The sequence below is a fragment of the Urocampus carinirostris genome, chromosome 5, assembly GCF_059441175.1.
Source record: "Urocampus carinirostris isolate Australia breed hairy pipefish chromosome 5, RoL_Ucar_1.0, whole genome shotgun sequence".
Taxonomy (NCBI): Eukaryota; Metazoa; Chordata; class Actinopteri; order Syngnathiformes; family Syngnathidae; genus Urocampus; species Urocampus carinirostris.
Window position 1 is genome coordinate 23,573,507 of NC_142353.1, and position 18,384 is coordinate 23,591,890.

General features: G+C 38.4%; 1 protein-coding gene across 1 annotated transcript in view; it reads right to left on the bottom strand.

The window, feature by feature from the left end:
- LOC148365803 (uncharacterized) overlaps positions 1 to 16,727 on the bottom strand; it is a 55,946-nt gene extending 39,219 nt beyond the window's left edge. The window contains exons 1-4 of the mRNA XM_088336240.1: positions 15,835 to 16,727; positions 7,238 to 7,623; positions 5,118 to 5,575; positions 3,400 to 3,889 (exon numbers count right to left, since the gene is read on the bottom strand). Coding sequence (XP_088192366.1) covers positions 3,400 to 3,889; positions 5,118 to 5,575; positions 7,238 to 7,363 — 1,074 coding nt within the window. The 5' untranslated portion in view covers positions 7,364 to 7,623; positions 15,835 to 16,727. The remainder of the gene's footprint in view (positions 1 to 3,399; positions 3,890 to 5,117; positions 5,576 to 7,237; positions 7,624 to 15,834) is intronic.
- Between the last annotated feature and the right edge of the window lie 1,657 nt (positions 16,728 to 18,384).

Genomic DNA, 18,384 nt, shown 5'->3' on the forward strand with positions numbered 1-18,384 from the left:
ACAATCTCAATCTCATGACATGCACTTCTTTTTGCCTTATCTCACATTCATATCAAAGAAACAGGAACATTTTTCACTTTTGGTTTGTTACCAATCAGCAAAAATAAATTAAATTATTTTCATTTTTACTTGTTTTGTCAAGTTTAAACTTCCCAGTATTTTGCCACTTAAAAAACGTTGGCTGCTCTTTGTGCAGTGTGGAGGACATTGCCTTCTTGCGATGCCACAGAAGAGCCTGAGTAAACACCCTTCAAATAAGGACTGACAGACTCAGAGACAAACACACAAGGCTGTGAAAAACTATTTAACTTGCCTATGTATACTACCATAATTATTAATATCCTATTTTACAAATCATTGGGTAAATATCCATCCATCCATTATCTGTACCGCTTATCCTCAGTGGGGTAGCGGGGGTGCTGGAGCTATCTTTGGGCAGTGGGCAGGGGACACCCTGAACTGTTTGCCAGACAGTCGCTGGGCACTCAGAGACAGACAACTCACTTGCTCATTCACACCTAGGAGATAATTTAACCTGACATGCATGTTTCAGGGAATGTGGGAAGAAACCGGAGTGCCCAGAGGAAACCCACACAGGCACAGGGAGAACATGCAAATTCCATTCTTGAAGGCTGCGGTAGCAGGACTTGAACCCTGAACCGCCACACCATGGGGCTACGCTCAAACCACCCTGCCGTCGTGCCACCCTTTTGTAAATATGTTGCAGCTAAATGTCATTGCACTACTTTTTCATTGCACAATATTTTGATGCACCTATAATTTAAGCCAGTCTCAAAGTCTACCTTGTGAATATTTGCCCGTTTATCCTAACATAGTTTTGTGGGTAAGTATAACATGTTTTTGCTGTGGGGCGAGGTCTAATCTTGCTGTAAACCGTGTTCACTACGTGGCTACTAATAATAATAAAGACAATTCTAATAAAATAGGTGGACTCCCTATTTGCATTTTAAATGAGTGTCAAGATAGAGCACAATGAATAAGCACCCACCTCAGAATGTAGCCATGGTGATGGTGATCTCAAATCTAAATAGACTTGTCGTTCTGCAGAACCACTTTTTAGTGTTTTTTTTTAAACATTAAATATATCTTCCATTGTTCCATTAGAAATTGAAATTATACCTCAATTTTATCAACTTCTCAAAATACAGTAAGTGCATATATTTTTGAGTTCAAAATTGGCAATATTCTTCACTGATGCGCCACTATGGAATATGTCACATTTGTCCTTAAGAGACTAAAGGAGGGTGTCAGATGGAGTGATAGGATGAAATGCTTTGCAGTCCTCATTTTCAGTTACACTGTCAAATAGAGCGACATCTAGAAGTCAAATATTACACAGTGTCCCTTTAAATTACAGTTTGTATTATGATTATCCGACTGCTGTCCAAAATAATGTTTTTTCCTTTTTTCTGAAAAAAGTTCAAATGTATTAGTTATGTTTTCAAAATAAGTGTAATCTTTTTTTTTTCCACTTTTCTGATGGAAAATTTACTGAACCGTAACATCTGCTAACTTGTGCCGAACTGAATAAATTTGAGGTTGCTGTTAAATAGGGGTGGGTTGACTGATCCCAATATCGATATTATCGATGCTAAGAAAGTACAGTGGAACCTCAGTTTTCGAACGCCTCTCAGTTCGAACAAATCGGTGTTCGACCAAAAATTTCGAGAAATTCTTGCTTCGCTGTTCGGTCAAAAATTCGGAGCTCGAACGCCGGTAATGCGCGAATGCGTACGCTAGAGTGCGATGCTGAGTGTAGATCGCCCCCACCCCTCGTGACCAACTGTTATCACGTGCCTACTTGCCTCTTTTTGCTTTCGCTTTTAATATCGGTGAACGGAGTGTTTTAGCCCCTAACTATGCCTCCGAAGAAGGTCGGTGCAAGCAGGACAGGTGAAAAAAGAAAAGTTGTTCGTACCATTATTGCCTTTAAGAAAGACATACAAGCTAAATATGAAAGAGGTGTGCGAGTTTCCGATCTTGCTAGGGGGATATACAGCATGCGCCTTCTGCTGACCACCACAAAGGTAAAAAATCCTATTCATAAGTCTTTTCTTTATCTTTTTTTTTTTTACACGTTCGTGTTAGCGTAATCTTACGTACGGAAGATTACGATAACGCGAACGTACGATTAGCCTGGGTTAGCTTCATGATTTGAGGTAAACATTTAGGGTGTTGGAACTGAGCCCAAAATTCTGGGAGTTGGAACAGAGCCCCCTTTCCAATAAAGTGCTAGCCACTTGTGGTGCTAAATGACTTGTAAACGACCAGATTTTTTTATTTTTACACGTTCATGTTAGCGTAATCTTTCGTACAGAAGATTACAATAACGCGAACGTACGATTAGCCTGGGTTAGCTTCATGTTTATGTTAAACATTCATGGTAAACATTCAGGGTGTTGGAACTGATTAAAACGATTTACATTATTTTTAATGGGAAAAATGATTTCGGTGATTGAACAAATCGGTTCTCGAACAGGGTTCTGGAACGGATTATGGTCGAGAACCGAGGTTCCACTGTACTTGGATCGCATCGATACTAATGATCTGGGATCAATACTTCACTCATCCACTAAGAAGTGCTGCTTCTTTGTGCAGATAGCGCAAACCCCTCTCTCTATCGTCCAGCACCCTCTGTTACTCTCTGAGTCCCTTTCTTAACTAATGACGGACAGGCACACCTTTGGCCCCTTCCCCTACCTGGCCAGTGGCCACTGGTGCAGGATCCTGCAAGAGGGCAAAATAGTGAAACAGCAGCTAGATTGATCCGCCCACCCCTACCAGAAGATATAAATGACGGAGGCAAACAGGAAGCATAGCACGGTGGGAACTTTAAAAGTAGTCTGCTACTGTAGCAGAACCACGAATTTCCATAAACTACGAGCTGGAACCAAAAATGGTAACTTGTTAATCCTTTGTCACGATGGCGACAGAGCCAGGAGAGTTTCTTCCTTGAGCAAAGAGCAAAAGGCTGGGAATGAGAGCCATTTGACACTTCATTTGCACTACTGACTTGCTTTTCAAAATATTTTGCTATATAAAGTTATTTTAGTTGTCTTGTAGACATCATTTCACAATATTTGTATTTTTGTTACATTGCTAATTTTTCTGGTTTGACTCTCGTGGCTTTTTTTGGAAACGGTTGAAATTTAATAAAATTAAAATAAAAAATAAAATAAAACATTTTTACATCCTCACTTTTTTGTCTGTTTTGTTTTTTTGTCTTTTTATCATGACTATAAACCAACTTAAGGGGGAGAAGTTCCATCATTCATATTAGCTTGGATCGGTTGATACTAAAATTCCTTTTATTGCCCACCAATACCGCTAAACCAGGCACACACATGCATTAAAGAGATAACAAAACGTCTGCATTACCTGCTTCAATAGTTGGCTGGAGAACGAATCCCTTTTACTTTCCAGCACTTGACTTTGACTCCTCAACGGCATTGTGGCAGTGCCCCGATGATGGGGATGGTGGGTGGCTCCAAAATGTTCCACCTCAGGCAAACATGTAGAGAAGATATGCTGCGTTTGGTCCTTTGAAGGGCTGCCTCCTTTTTCAACGAAGTCAGAGGAGCTCAAGTCACAAAAAGAACTCTGAAGTTCAGAGTCGGAAACATCTTTGTTGTCTCTCTTGCAGGGTGAACGTGATATGACGCCAAATTTGCGAGTGCGTTTGACCGTTTCTTTACTGTCCACAGAGTCAGAAGAAGTTATGAGGAGATGGTCATTATCGCAGTGATTAGCGATGGGAGTACTCTGACTGCCATGAAGAGCATCTGGTGGAAGAGGAGCTTTTCGCTTTACTCTTCGCAGCAGGACCATGTAAATATAGTCTCCATTCCAGCACTGATCAGCCAGATAACTGGAAATAAATTCAAGTAAAAGTTATGAAAACTGTGAGTCTCAACTCAATACATAACTTTCTATAGGAGGGGTGGGCAAAATTTTTGGGTCGTGGGCTGCATTGGGCTAAAAACAATTGGCAGAGGGGCCAAACTAGGAGGGATAGAAATTATTGATTGATGTTATAAAAAGTCTGTAATAAATTCTATGACAGCAAAAGATGAGGATAAAAGACCTATCCAATGTTTCTCAATAAATACTAAATAAAGAAATACTTTACTTAATCATGCATAACACACATTTTTTAAAACTAAAAAAGAACAAAGTTTGGGTGCAGGAGGTTTTACAGTAGTATATTACCATTTTTGTTCAATGATTGATCAGTCCGAAAATATCACTGACCACAATCGCAGAACATTGGATGCAATGGGAATCGACCCGGGTCGCGGTGTTAAGACTGCTGAGTCCTAACCACTGGACCACCAGAGATGACATTTCAAAAGCGCATTTGATTTCATCTCAATATCACATTATTGAATGCTAAGAGTATGGAGAAAACAAAAAGTCATCCTGAAAGATATAAATAAACGCAAAAAAGCACAAGGGTAATAACTCTTTGGTGTATCGAATAATGAATTGGACTTTGAGGGACATTAAATAAATACATTGTAAATTTTATATTGGTATTGCGTTCATAGTTTTCGTTGTCAAATGATTTGGATCATGGACGCAAATATTCAACAATGTTTGTCACTTACAAAGCTTAGTTTGAGTTGAGAATTGAGAAAAGTAAAACAATTATTTATACTAATTTTAAATAAAAAAAATAGGGGTTTCGCATTCAGCATTGAAAATGTTAACTGGTTTATTCTTTTAACAGTTGAGTGGATGCAGTTTTACATCAGAACCAACTCACCACTATATGAAAATTCAACACTGCCATCTAGTGACTGGAGAGAGCATTTTGTTTGCATTTACTTAAAAAAACATGATAGATTTGATAGAAATGACCTAGAGAATCTCTTTTTAACATACTCGGGAATTTTTGGCAGGCCGGATTAAATCATCCCACGGGACAGCAGGCCGTATGGTTGACAGTCCTGGTACAGATAATGGAATGATGGAGCTAGTTGTTTCTGTATGGTTGAGATACCTGAATTTTACTTCATTTTTATGCATTTAATTTTGCTCTCTTGATTATGCCACAAAAGCCAGTTGCCTGTAAATAATTTATAGTATGGACTTACCTGGCTCCAGTGACATCCACTCCCACCATCAGCTGCCCATTAAGTGAAAGCAGTTCATCTCGGAGTTTAATTCCGCCACAGCAGGCTGCTGGACTTCCCTTTCTGACTTCTGTGACCCAGATACAACCCACGTGCATGATGGGGGTCTGATCTCGTCTCCTCCGAGGTCCTGCCTTTTTTTTCCCATGAGGATCCCCAAAAATGGGGATGTTTCCAAAACTGAGACCAAAATCTGATGGATCCCCTTCCTTTTTCCTGACATAAATAGGATAAACCTCAACATCTGATTCTTCATTTTCAGAAGACTGATCGGCTGAGGGAGTCGATTTATCCTCAATGAAGTTGAAATTGATGTATTCTATCAGCTTCTGGATAGCAGCCAGACACAAGGATAAGTTTTCCACTTGAAGAATTCTGCAACTGCAGTCGTTATCTTGATCTCCATTCTGGTTGAAGGCCTGTGAAATAAAAAGCCTGTGGATCAATAACATTGCGGTTTAAGATGTACAAATACGTAAAAAAAATCTTGACAAACCTATATTACATATGCACAAATCTTTTTCAATTTCAAGTTTTTCTAAATGTCTACAGGCAACCTGCGCAGAATTGCGCTGCCGGTCTTTTAGGATTTTCATTTGCTTTCATTTCCTGGTGTTTTTGCATCAGTCAAATTGGTTACGGCCAAGTTTGTAAGGATTCATAACGTGCCAGCGAGCTGAGGTTCTTGAGCTTACTAAAGCTGACCTACAACACTTTCCTGTTCCAGGCAGGCATTCTGACCTTGTACACTTAGACCAGATGGGCCCGTTTAGCCTAAGATCTTTTCACAAACTTTTCTTCATGCTTGCCACAATGTATTGTCCTAAGAAGAAGCCCCAAAGTTTTTTCAATTGAAATAGTTTAAAACACAGATAGGAGAGAAACTTGTTTATACTGTACATGTCGGGGGAGGGGCCTCTGGCATATTTTATACCAAAAATACCTGCTACAGTCTCGATCATTTAATTTCAGTTTTGTTTTCCCCTACGACAAATTCATTTAGGTAGGTAGGAATTAAGTCACTTAGAAATTATTGATTTGGAGATGTCCAGAGTGAAATTGTTGACTGCCAAAGGTTCAATGTAAAAAGTAATAAACCTTAAAAAGTCTTTATAAGACAGCATTTTATAAGTCAAATTTCCAAATCCACTGGGGTGCTGTTGTATTCAGGAATGAGTAATGGGGCGTGGTCATAAATGACAACTTCAAGGTATTTAAATGACATAAATATTGGGATGAGATTACTGTCCAGTAATCAATCCTAGAATACAAGTGGTGTACTGGCAAAAATGAAAAATTGCATTTAGATGGTCGGTCTGCGGCATGCAGCGGATCCGAGCCACCATAATTCTAAAGGAATGCAGTAATCACAGAGGCTGACTTGGACAACTCAGCGGATAGAGGTGATCTGAATGTATCAAGGAATTGGATCAAGTACAACTTCACAAAACAGCCTAAATGATAAGAGAAAGGAAAAAAGGCAGAAGGAAAAAAGCTGAATCTTATCTTGGTTTATGTCCTCAATTGTCTTGACACATTTCACATTAGCATTGTTAAAAAAACTGAATAATGACAGCAGAAGTTTTAAAAAAAGAATAACTTTCTATCATTTTATTTTGTCGATATAAGTATTTTTATGTTTAATTACTATTTGAAAATGTTTTTGGTGATCAGGAAGATGTGTTTAAAAGCTGTTTAGAGTTAACTTGAATGCTTTTAAGAGGTCGGGAACGGATCAATTTGTTTTTAACTATTTCATATCAGGAACCTTTGCTCGTTATATAAGAGCAATTTGAGATACGAGCACAATCCTGGAATGAATAAAGATCCTATGTAGACATATCAATATAACCAGATTATAGTAGAGCAGGACTAAAATATACTTTGATAATGATAGTCTAATTCAATTTGACTCCAAATTTAAAATGCCCAATTCAGGTTAAATAAATACTTCAAACAAAATAATGTATCATTTCTGGTAATATAGTGTGATACCGTTATCGGACAAGATAATTTCCTTTAAAATCGTATTTAAATCTAGGGTAAGTATTAAGGAAGACATACAGGAGGGGGGTAAGTACCTTGTTGACACAGATTCCAGTTTCCTGTTTCAGGCTGTCCTTATGGTGTGATGTTTCGGCATTAGCTCCAAGCCACTCTTCTAGAAGTGAGAGGATGCTAAGGGCATTGTCTTGGCATATGGGCATTCTGGCATCCTAGTCCAGTTGAGATGTTTCCACCAACAGCAAGGTTGATGCTGCCAAATGTCCAAGCAGGCCCAAGCAATCAATTTATCCTGATGTCCTTGAATCAATTCGCAAAACCTTAGGATGACACCAACAGCAGTGCCGGTAATTATAAATAGAAAAACATCTTTAAAAAATCAAATTTGTCGATTCCATATTGCTGAAGATTGTCTGGGTGCTTGTGCAGATCTTGTGGAAAGTTGTCAGCATCTCACAAATCCCTAAAAGAGAGAACATTTATCGAATCATTACTAATCAGACACTTTTACATGCCTCCATGCAGGCAATAGTCCAATTAGGAACATAAATTGCAGGTTATGTAAAGCCATGTAAATGCACACAGAAATAAGATGATAACTGTATTTACTCAAGTAGATCGTGCACACATGTACAATGCGCTCCCTTATTTTCAATTAAAAATCGGTACAAAATGTTGTTTCACATTTTCTCAGGTCAAACTAAGCATTGTCTTCCAGAGGGCAACAGGACAAAGAGGTGGTGGTCAGGGTGAGAAGAGTCTAATGTTGATGGCTCTTCTGCGGTATCGCAGTTTCAATGCTCTAGCATTGTAGCACTTTTTGATGTCAACAAAACAGTCCTGACTTATGTGTTTGGGAATCATACTCATGCACTTGTCATTTTAAGTGTGATTCATGTTGCCAATACTGTGTACAAAACCTTAAGCCACCTCAGTTATTTTTTGCCCAAATTTGGGTCCAAATAATTTGTGTCCGCACCTTACTAAACCTTTATGCAATATCCAAAAGGAGAGATTTAGCACTCGACCTAGTCCATGATAATCTAGTTTTCCGAGCTTAGTGAGCCAATCTGCTTCCGCAATCACAAGAAGGCTTTGACCACTGTAATTTTAGTGTGAATAAAGGGAGCCATTTCATTTGGCCACAGTCACTCGTCAACCAAGATACCCCAAAAATAAAACTCCACCCGTGCACATAACTAGACTGCACTTGCACTAAATTTATATTGAGTACAAAAGCAGGGCCTGGAATCGTTAAAGTAAAAAAAACCACAACTCCCCTCTAAACAATGCCTGGAGCACTTCTACAACTTAGAGCTAAGATTAGTTTCGGTCAATGCGTGTGCACTATCTGACGAAAACGACAGAAAGATATGTAAGAAGTATGACAAAATCTTTAAAGAAAGTCCAAATATATTAATCAAATGACTCATCAACAGAAACTGTGATGTGACATTAGTTATTAATCAGAGTAATTAAAGAGTTTAGTCGTTTGCAATAAACAGTCTGGATATGGAATGTGATTTGGGGCGGCAGTAGCTCAGGAGGTAGAGCGATCGTTTTAGGATTAAGGGATCCCAGTTCGAATCCCGGCTTGTCCGTGTTACATGCCGAAGTGTCCTTGGGTAAGACACTGAATCCCCAATACCCCCAATAAGCAGGTTAGCGCCTTACATGGCTGCACAGATCACGGCCGCTATTGGGAAATGTGAAGCACAATGTAAAGCGCTTTGGGAAGTCATTGACTTGAAAAGCGCTATATAAATGCAGATCATTTCATTTCATTTCTCGGCTGAATGTTTACACAAACCTAACTACAGAAAGTAGGCCACGTATTTACCAACTAGAGATAAAAACGTATGTTCCCAACAAACCACATTATAATTATGATGTAGAGCCCTGGCCTCATATAAAGAGTTGAAGTCTGTGGTCTCATCTGTCTATAATATTCAAGTACACTGCAGTCAGCGTCTCCTCTCATCGAGAATGGTTTTAAAATTACATATATCCTAAGTGCAGTGTAATGTTGTTGCCATTGTTAACAACATTTTACCAACACTGTTTACTTTTTAGATTATGTTTTTATATTTAATTCACATTTTCATAACTGCTGATAAAAAAAAAAATTGCTAGTTGTTTGCTGCGACATGTTTTCTGTTTGTTTCGTATGTATTATTTTAAAATTTGTGGCATTTATCCAAACAAGTACTAGAAATGTACAGACTGCTAGGTTATATGAAGTGTAACCACTAGGGTCGTAGGGGCACCATTTCCTGTGGTGTGTATTGGGCAAGTATATCCTGGTGGCGAACATCCCCCTCCAGGCAACAAGTAGACCGACCTTTAAAGGTGGTGAAATCATGGAGGATCAACATGGTCGGGATTCCTGCACCACCATGGGTGGACATAAATACAGTGGTTAAAAAGCGATTACAAAATAGAAAAACCTTAATGCTCGTAACAGTTTTCCATGTGTTAACAGTTTGATTTCCACTGGGATGATATCCCCATGAGTTCATGGTCTGGGCACAGCAATGCATTTCTTCATTGCAAGCATTTATTGATAAATAACAAGCAAAAAACGGATTCTTGTAAATGCAAAATAGACCTTTAAACATGAACATAATAAACATTAATGGTAATCTCAACAATCATAATAAATAATTAATTGTATATAACACGCATTTTTTCACCCTAAAAATCATAACGCAAAGCTTGGGTACGCGTTACGCAGAAGGTCTTACAGTAGTATATTAAAGTCTACTTTTAGTAACAATATCCCAACAACTTGCACAGACGATTTATATATAATACAGTCATTTTCTATCAGTTTTTAGACAGTTTCATCAGGAGAACAGCTGAAAATCCTCGTACATAGTCATTATCATATTCATCACATTCCCTACACAGCATTATCTCCAGACAGAAGAGCAGCTTCAGCTGTCACAGTCTTATACCACGGACAGACTGAGGAGATCTTTTCTTCCTCATGCCATGAGGCTCTTTAACTCCACCCGGCGGAGTAAAGGCCCACATTAAACCACACCCCCCACATTGCATATTACCGTATATTTATTGCAGTGTGTATTCTGTGTAGCACTAGATACTCTATATAACACGCTACATTGGGTATCAACACGTTACATTGGCTATTTGTGTATTGTATTCTTTTTGCTTTATTATTGTTTTGTTCTCCAGCGCAGGGATGCTGCTGGAAGTGTGAATTTCCCTGCGGGGATGAATAACGTATCTATCTATCTATCTATTTATCTATTATGTGAAGGTAGGCAACATTACAATTTCTATGTTTTATGTTTTTTTTTGTGCGATTTTAGCAGCTCATGTTTTTTGAATAGACAAGAAGAGATTTATGAAAACACGACATTAGGACTAAGAAAGAAAAGACGTATGGACGTATGGACGGACAGACGAACAGAAAGACAGACGGGCAGAAAGACAGATAGATAGTTAGAAAGTCAGAAACACAGGGGGAAAGAAATCCTATGTAGGAAAAACTATATTTGAGGACAGCGGAATGTTTCTATCGGAGCTATTATGTGGAAAAGCTGATTTGCCAGAACCTCACCGAGGCCTTAGCTCCGGTGGCCCCAGTGTAAATTGAGTTTGAGGCCCCTGCTCTAAGGGCAGTGAGGGATTCGTGTTATTAAAATTATAAAATGTAACCCAGTCTATGCAACAGCAGCATCTTCTTTTTACACAGACATAGTCTTTCTATCAAACTGAACAACTGTAGTTGCTATTTTTCAGTCAGTACTATTGATAAGAAACCATTTAAAACCATATATTCCATTACAAATACTAAATATCATTTTATACCTACGGGGGCAGTGGGTAAGGAGACAACCACAACGGGGTGCACAGAGACAGACATTTATTCACTCACACATTCAATCCTAAGGAAATTTGGGATACATAAACACCTGTCATACATATTTTAAGGGAGGGACAGGAGTGTCTGCAAAACCCAAGCAGGCTCGGGGAGAACATGCAAACCCCCCCACACGGAGGCTGGTAACTGGTATGAACTTGGGACCGCTGAACCCTGAGGCAGACGTGCTCAGCAGTCATCCACTGTGCTACCATTGCAAATACAAAATAAGTTTAAAATGCCCGTTTGAATGGCTAGTTTATTTCATGCGAAAAGTTGTGGCTTAGTTGTGGCTATAAGATAGTTTTAACCAGTCTCTGTTTCATGTTTCAAATTGACCTATATTTCTCATTAAATCCTATTGTCCCCTCCCCCTGCTATTGTGACCACTGACCATATGGCCTAAGATTAAACAAAAGCTCCTTTTGTGTGATCCGAACATAACGTAGTGACAAAATACTCAGGTCTTTTCATTTTTTGACAAGACTTTCGCGAGCCTGTTGTTTTTTTTCAGGTATCCGTAGCAAAGGATGGCCAACAATTATGTAAGCTCCGACGAGTTGATGCTCATGTTATAGCTGATAAATACAAATTTCTCAACTTGGGAGTATTTTAAAAATGGCATGTTTGTATGAAAAAGAAACATTTTTCATCTTATTTAAATAAATATTGTTTATTTTAATAAACGAAGACACTAAATAATATACATACTGTACTATCTTTGAAGGGAATTTTACTACTTAATGTCATTTTTGTTTTGCTGGTCATTTTGCCGTTTTTAATATATATATATATATATATATATATATATATATATATATATATATAAATAAATGGATATATTATACTATTTCTGGTTCAAGCTGCAAAGTATTTTCATTCAATTCATTTCAGAATGTTTTTCTGAATTTGGGTGACTGCTTGTAATTAGCGTGGGTTGGTAGGTCCTGAAGTCAGACAAATTGAGAACTATTGCTCTAGTGTGTATGGGTCCGATTTGTGATCACTACATTTAGGCAATAGTGCAGGGGTCGGGAACCTTTTTGACTAAATGAGCCATTGTAGCAAATTATTTTGATTTTGGGGGGGGGGGGGGGGGGGGGGGGGTGGGGAGCCACACCATATATTTTGAGTTCAACAAAGCTGCTAAACCCGCTTTTCAGACAAAAGCCTATCATTCAGCATTTTTAATTTTCACTGTATGACATTTAAAGTTTTGATACAATTTATGAAATAAGAATAATGCCAGAGTCCCAAATATACCACTTTAAACTTGTCTCCCTCCTTTTATTACTTAAGATCTTTGAGGCTCATTTTGGCCTTGATTTTAAAACAATAAGGATTTCAAAACAAGGTGCAAGCAGAGTTCTTTTGTATATACGTCACAAAATTCTGCTAACGAGGAACCCGACGTATTTACCTTCGGCACAGACGGCGCCGGGCGAGAGACAGGAGGGAGTGCTTGCGGTCTTTTCATAGCTCCACCCATCCCTACCGCTCACTCAATCAAATTGCTTTGGGTGCTCTTCTCGTGTTTTAGCCTAGTTACAGTTTGTTCTGTGGCTGTGCAGAATAAGGTGGCTCAACAGTGAACATGGGTTATTTAATGAGCTTCCACATAAAAGATTCCTTAGCGATGCACATCCAAAATGAGCTTTTTTGGTCTGACACCCTGACTGATAAGTGTAGTAAAAAACGCGCCTTATATATGCCAGACAATACAGTAATAATTCGGATTGTCGTTTCAGCTTCAAATGGAATGACTCGGAGAAGGTTTACATGGGATAGATTTGGTCTCTCCAAGCCATAGAGCTCAAAATAAGAGCCATAGGTTCCTGACCCCTGCAATAGTAGTATTCCGGTTATGGAAAGTAGGGTAAGCCCACACTCAATATGGTCTTATTCTGAACAAGAGAAGTCTTATTGACATTTTTGCATTAGTCCTGTCATTTTCAATTAACTCATGCATGTATATGCATTTGAATGGTCAGATTGATTGTGCGCATTGCTCTTTATGCCATTTTGATGTCGCAAAAAAAACATATATTATACACGCTAACTCAGGCCTACTTTTTAGACTTTTAGACAGTCCTCATGTATATTGGTTGATTACTCCCGAAATTTTCCTTTTTATTTTCAGTTTCCATGGCGGAAATGCCAGAGTTGTATCCATTCAAAAAAGTCCATGCTTCTGGCAAGAAACATATGAGCACAATACATGAAATGCAGGACTGGAGCACATTATTGGAGCAAGGACAAAACAACAGCTTTAAAATCATTTCTGATGCAACCCCTAGCCGTGTGGATGAGGCTCCTTGAGGTCCCTTTCGTCAAATTGTTTTCTCAGTGCCTTGCCATTATGTTGGTCTGTGTATTTTGTGTTCAGGGTTGTAGAGTGGGGAAAACAGGGGTATTGGATTTTCTTATTGTTTACGGAAAGCACTTCCAATTTGTTGCCTGAAAATTGTTAAACAAATATACAGACGCTCCCCTACTTACGACCATTCCACTTACGTAAAACCTTAGATAGGAACATTTTTCTCGGGATGTCGAAAAATATCCGGACCTTGCTGTAAGTTAGATTTTGTATTGTGTGCACCTTTTTTGTAGTACAGGACAGTACAGTAGTACTTATTTCCGCCGCTACCGGCGTGTGGTGGCGCTGTGAGAGGTCACCCAGCATCTACCCCTGAAGAAGAAATCCGGCTTCCTCTTCATAGTTGGGTGTAAACATACTGTATTGCATCTCCAACGCGCTAAGAACGTCGATATTTTTATTGTTTAATAGCTAGTTTATCTATTCAATATGGTTGGTGTGAAGTGTAAAGAAGAGGTGAGACATTTCTTTCGAAATGAAAGTGGAATAAGAAAGCTTAATGCGGTTGAGAAAATGGTCAGAACGCTTTCAGATGTGAAATTCTTCCCCTGAGCCCTTTTTTTTTGTTAAATCTCCTAGCTTACAAAAGCAGATCCGCCCTAAGAGGTGTGTGAATCAAATAACAGCAACATGACTAGGTGAAGTCATATTTACAACTTGGGCCAGTCTCCAAGCACTACCTTGAAAACATTTTGCCTACTTATCCTGAAATTATTCATATCTTGTTTTTTATTTAAAGGGACAGTGTGTATGATAAAGTGCCTCATATTTGAAAAAAAAAAACAAACAAAAAACATTATTCTAGAAAAAAAATCAATATAGATTTGAATAATAAGCAATAATACGTGAACTATGGTATGAACGTGCATTTATTTCTCGTAAGTCTATTTTACAAAACATGAGCCTCACCCATAGGCTGCTAACATTTTTCTCCCATTTTGCCCCTAATAACTTTGTGAAAGGCTGGGCAAAAGAAGACACAGCCATCATAAATGAACCTTCAGCAGCATCTACACCTTCTGAGAGTACTAAGAAGGATAAAACCTAGACAGGAAGCTGCTGAAGGGCTTCCACCACTAATGGAGAACCTGCTGACCTACTGTGTTTCCACCTGGTACGTGAGCTGCAATGAGATGGACAGAGAAGCTTTAGAAGACAGTGAAAGCAGCACAGCGCATCATTGCCTGCCCCCTTCCCTCCCTGATGGACATCTACTCCACTTGATAGCCAAAACCTCATTAAGAACAGGATACATCCCAGTGCCCGACTATTTGAGCTGCTGCCCTCTGGAAGGCGCTACAGGTGCATCAGAGCAAGAACAGAATGATGACCAGCTTCTGCCCAAAAGCCATTACTGACCTGAACTATCTACAGCGTTTATGAGCATAATGTTATGTAAAACCTCCACAAAGAACATGCACATATTTATTATGTATCCTGAATATATTTTTGTTATCCTTTTGCACGTTTATCTTTTTAATTTGTAGTGTTTGCACAGAAAATATTAGCCTTTTATCTTGTTATATAGAACTCTTATAATGACAATAAAAGCCATTCATTAATTCCTTAAAAAAACGAAAATAAAAAAGCCTTCCCTGGGTTTTGTGGCAATCGTTTTAGGTTTCACAACACAATGCAGCGACATCTAGGGGGTCTAATATTACAGAATGGTCCTTTAATCTGATTCTTTTATTTGTGCCCTGTATCCTGGGGTCTCCCGTCTAATCTCGCTGCACACAATGTTCAGTATATTGTTATCAACGACAATAAAGACGAGTCTAAATTGTATCCACCAGCAATTGGTTAGTTGGATGGATATCTTAACCACAAAGGTGATAGGGGAACAAATTCCTGTGGTGCGTCTCGAGCAAGTACAGCCTGGTGGCGCCCATCCCTAAATGCCGAGATAAGTTTTCACCCGCAATTTATTTTTTTTTACTTTTTTTCGGGGGAATAAGTTTCACGGTTAATGGTTGCTTTCCCCCCTGCTGACAGATATTGTAACGTTTGGACCTTTAGCAGTTACTGGGATTGATTGATCTGCAACTACAGCCACCAGAATTTGAAATAATAAATGAAAAAAACATCTGTTGTTTAGGTTTTGCGATGGAGAATATTTTTCCCGCACACGTCACGCCGGATTTGGAACTTTGTGGACAGTCTCTAAAATTGAGCGACTATCCCACAATGAACATCAAGCCAATTTATTCTCACTGAATCATGTGAGGAAAGAAACGTTTTGGTTGTTGAAACCGAAAACATTATGACAATAAAATCTTTTTTCCATATGTACGAGGACAACAGTCTCCACGGAGTTGTTGAGTTTGATTATCACATGGCTGATTTGGGCAGAGAAAAGCAGACTGCCTTAGGGGAAAATACAAAAAGTATAAGAAGTTACACTATACCTTGTTTAACATGGTGAGGAATTTCAAAGTTGAGTGGCAAATCCGTTTTGACACGCCGTAAAGTATATCTTCGCGTTTAAATGAATATACATCTTGATGGAAATTTGCCAGTCACAGAAATCGCAGTAAAATCAAACACGGTCGACATCATGTAACTTTTCTATCAAGAAAGCATTACCCAGAAATATAAAATGTTCTTTTGCTTTTCGAGCAATGCTTCTTTAGAAAGATATTTCGGATGTTCAAGTAGTATTTAGCAGTCCCTCTAGCCGCTAAAGGCGGAGCCAAAACAAAGCCTGGCTGTTACATTATTACCCGGCTTAGACTCCTCCCAGACTCTCTCCTCTTGTGCCACGCTAACTAACCAAACTCATTGAACGAATCTGTAGGCTATAATGATGAGAATATCGACTCTTTTTCAGAAAACCGACTCTTTGGGCTCCAAAACGGCTCATCCGATTGCTTTTATTGCCTCTACCCATGCATTACCACATATTTTGGTATTCAAGTCGTTTGGCATGAAATTATTTAGAAGGGGGAAATAAAGGAACAAAAAAGACTATAATACATAAAAGAAAAATTTAAAAGAAAAAAACGAGAAAAGGAAGAGGAAAAAAGTAAAATGCTAGGAGGAAAAAGAGAAAATAAAAAAGTTAAAGAGAGGAAACAGAGCTGAGACAGAAAAAAGCTAGGAAAAAATAAGAAAAAGGTAAGGAAAAACAATTAAAAATGTAGGGAAAATAACAAGAGACAACAGGAAAAAAAGCAAGAAGAGAAGAAAAATGCTGGGTTGTTGGGGTCCCTTAATTGGGGTGTTAAAAATCTATTATTCTAGTAAATTAGAATAACAATTGTTTTCACCTTACAGCGAACCTTTTTATAACGAAGAACTTTAAAGTCAAGCAAAATCGAATCCCTGTGTGACACAAAAAAATGTAAATTACAAATAATGACTGTTCAGTGCAGCAACAAATAAACTACATAATACAAGAATTATTTTTAAAGCTTAACATTAGAAATATTATCCCTAACAAACACTAATTTGAGATATTTACAATTCTTAAAAACAAAACAAATGATTGTAACCCTTCATATTATTATTATTATTATTATATACTAAATACGTTTAGAGTCAACAACACGGTAAAAAATGCATATTGACCAATTACAAGAGAGGGGGGGGAAAAAAGCGTCCGGAAGGGCGCCAACTACCGTTTTAAATAATAAAGCCTAAAGTAAGCCGTTACTTTAGGTGCAGTTGGTTATGTTTATGTTGTATTATTTTTGTACAGAAACATCTTTGGTGTAATAGTTGTGTTTATTAATTTGGTTTCATTCTTTTCAAAAACTAATCTAAGTACTATAATCAGGGATGTGATTTGACCAAAGTGAAATTATCTGAAAATTAGCGGGGGGGGGGGGGTGATGATTGCTAGCTGGGGGGGGGGGGGGGGGGGGAAACCAGGTAGGACCAGGGCAGTGCCCTGGTGGGGGGAAAAGTGGGGCGAAGCCCCCCCCCGGAGCTCATGGGTTTTTTTAAGTACTTTCAATGCACTCAGATGACAAAGAAATAGACAAGACAACAGCATAAATTTTCAATGTATATTGAACTATCCCATATAAAATTACAGTTTAAGTCAACTCAAAATCAGTCACATTAAAATTTTTAAATTTCCTAAATCATATTTTAAATGTAATAATTTATTTCTTTAATAGCAGCGTATCCAAGTATTTGATAAATGAAAGTACAATAAGTATAGGCCCTACAGTAAAGTGTTGGTGTAATGTACACATGAAAATCTATTATTGTAATTGTTAAATATTTATGGCCATTTTTATTACGTTATAATATTTTCGAAAAAAATGGGAAAACTGTCAAATAAATTTGAAAAGTTTACCACCTACCTCAAAATTCACGACTCTATCAGCAACTGGTACAGGTTGTTGGGGTGGATCACGTCTCTTTATTACCGCTTCCGATTGTGATGTCAATAAGGGATGGAGGCCGTAAAGTTTTGGAGTTTTCGTTTGGGCACCGAAACTTCCAGCGATGGAATAATTTGTCGTTCTTGACTGGAGTTCTTTCACGTGTTTTTTGCTCTTTGCGTGACTTTCAAGAGCTTTGAAACCTCTCCCACCATAGTCGATGGTATCATGACACCAAATGCAAAGTGCTTTCCCGGCACGATCGATCTTCCGAATAAAGTCATTGAACAAATTCGTCACAGTCTTCTTTCCAACATTCGTAGATAATTCCTTCTCCAACCAGTCCCATCGAAACTTGTTTTTTACAATCTTATCAATTTCTTTAGCTCGCGGAGCATCTTTGCGTTCGATCACGGACATCTTTCTTTAAACACCCGGCAAAAACGTGTGAGAAATGAACAATGGCACACTCCTATAACAAGCGCGTTTATTGGTCAACACGAGACTTCAACCAATCGCAAGTACGTTTCATTTCAGTTACGGAAACACTCAAATGGCATGCTGTCGAGACGAAATCGTTTTTTTTTTACCAATTAAAACACCGGAAATTTTAAAATTTTATTT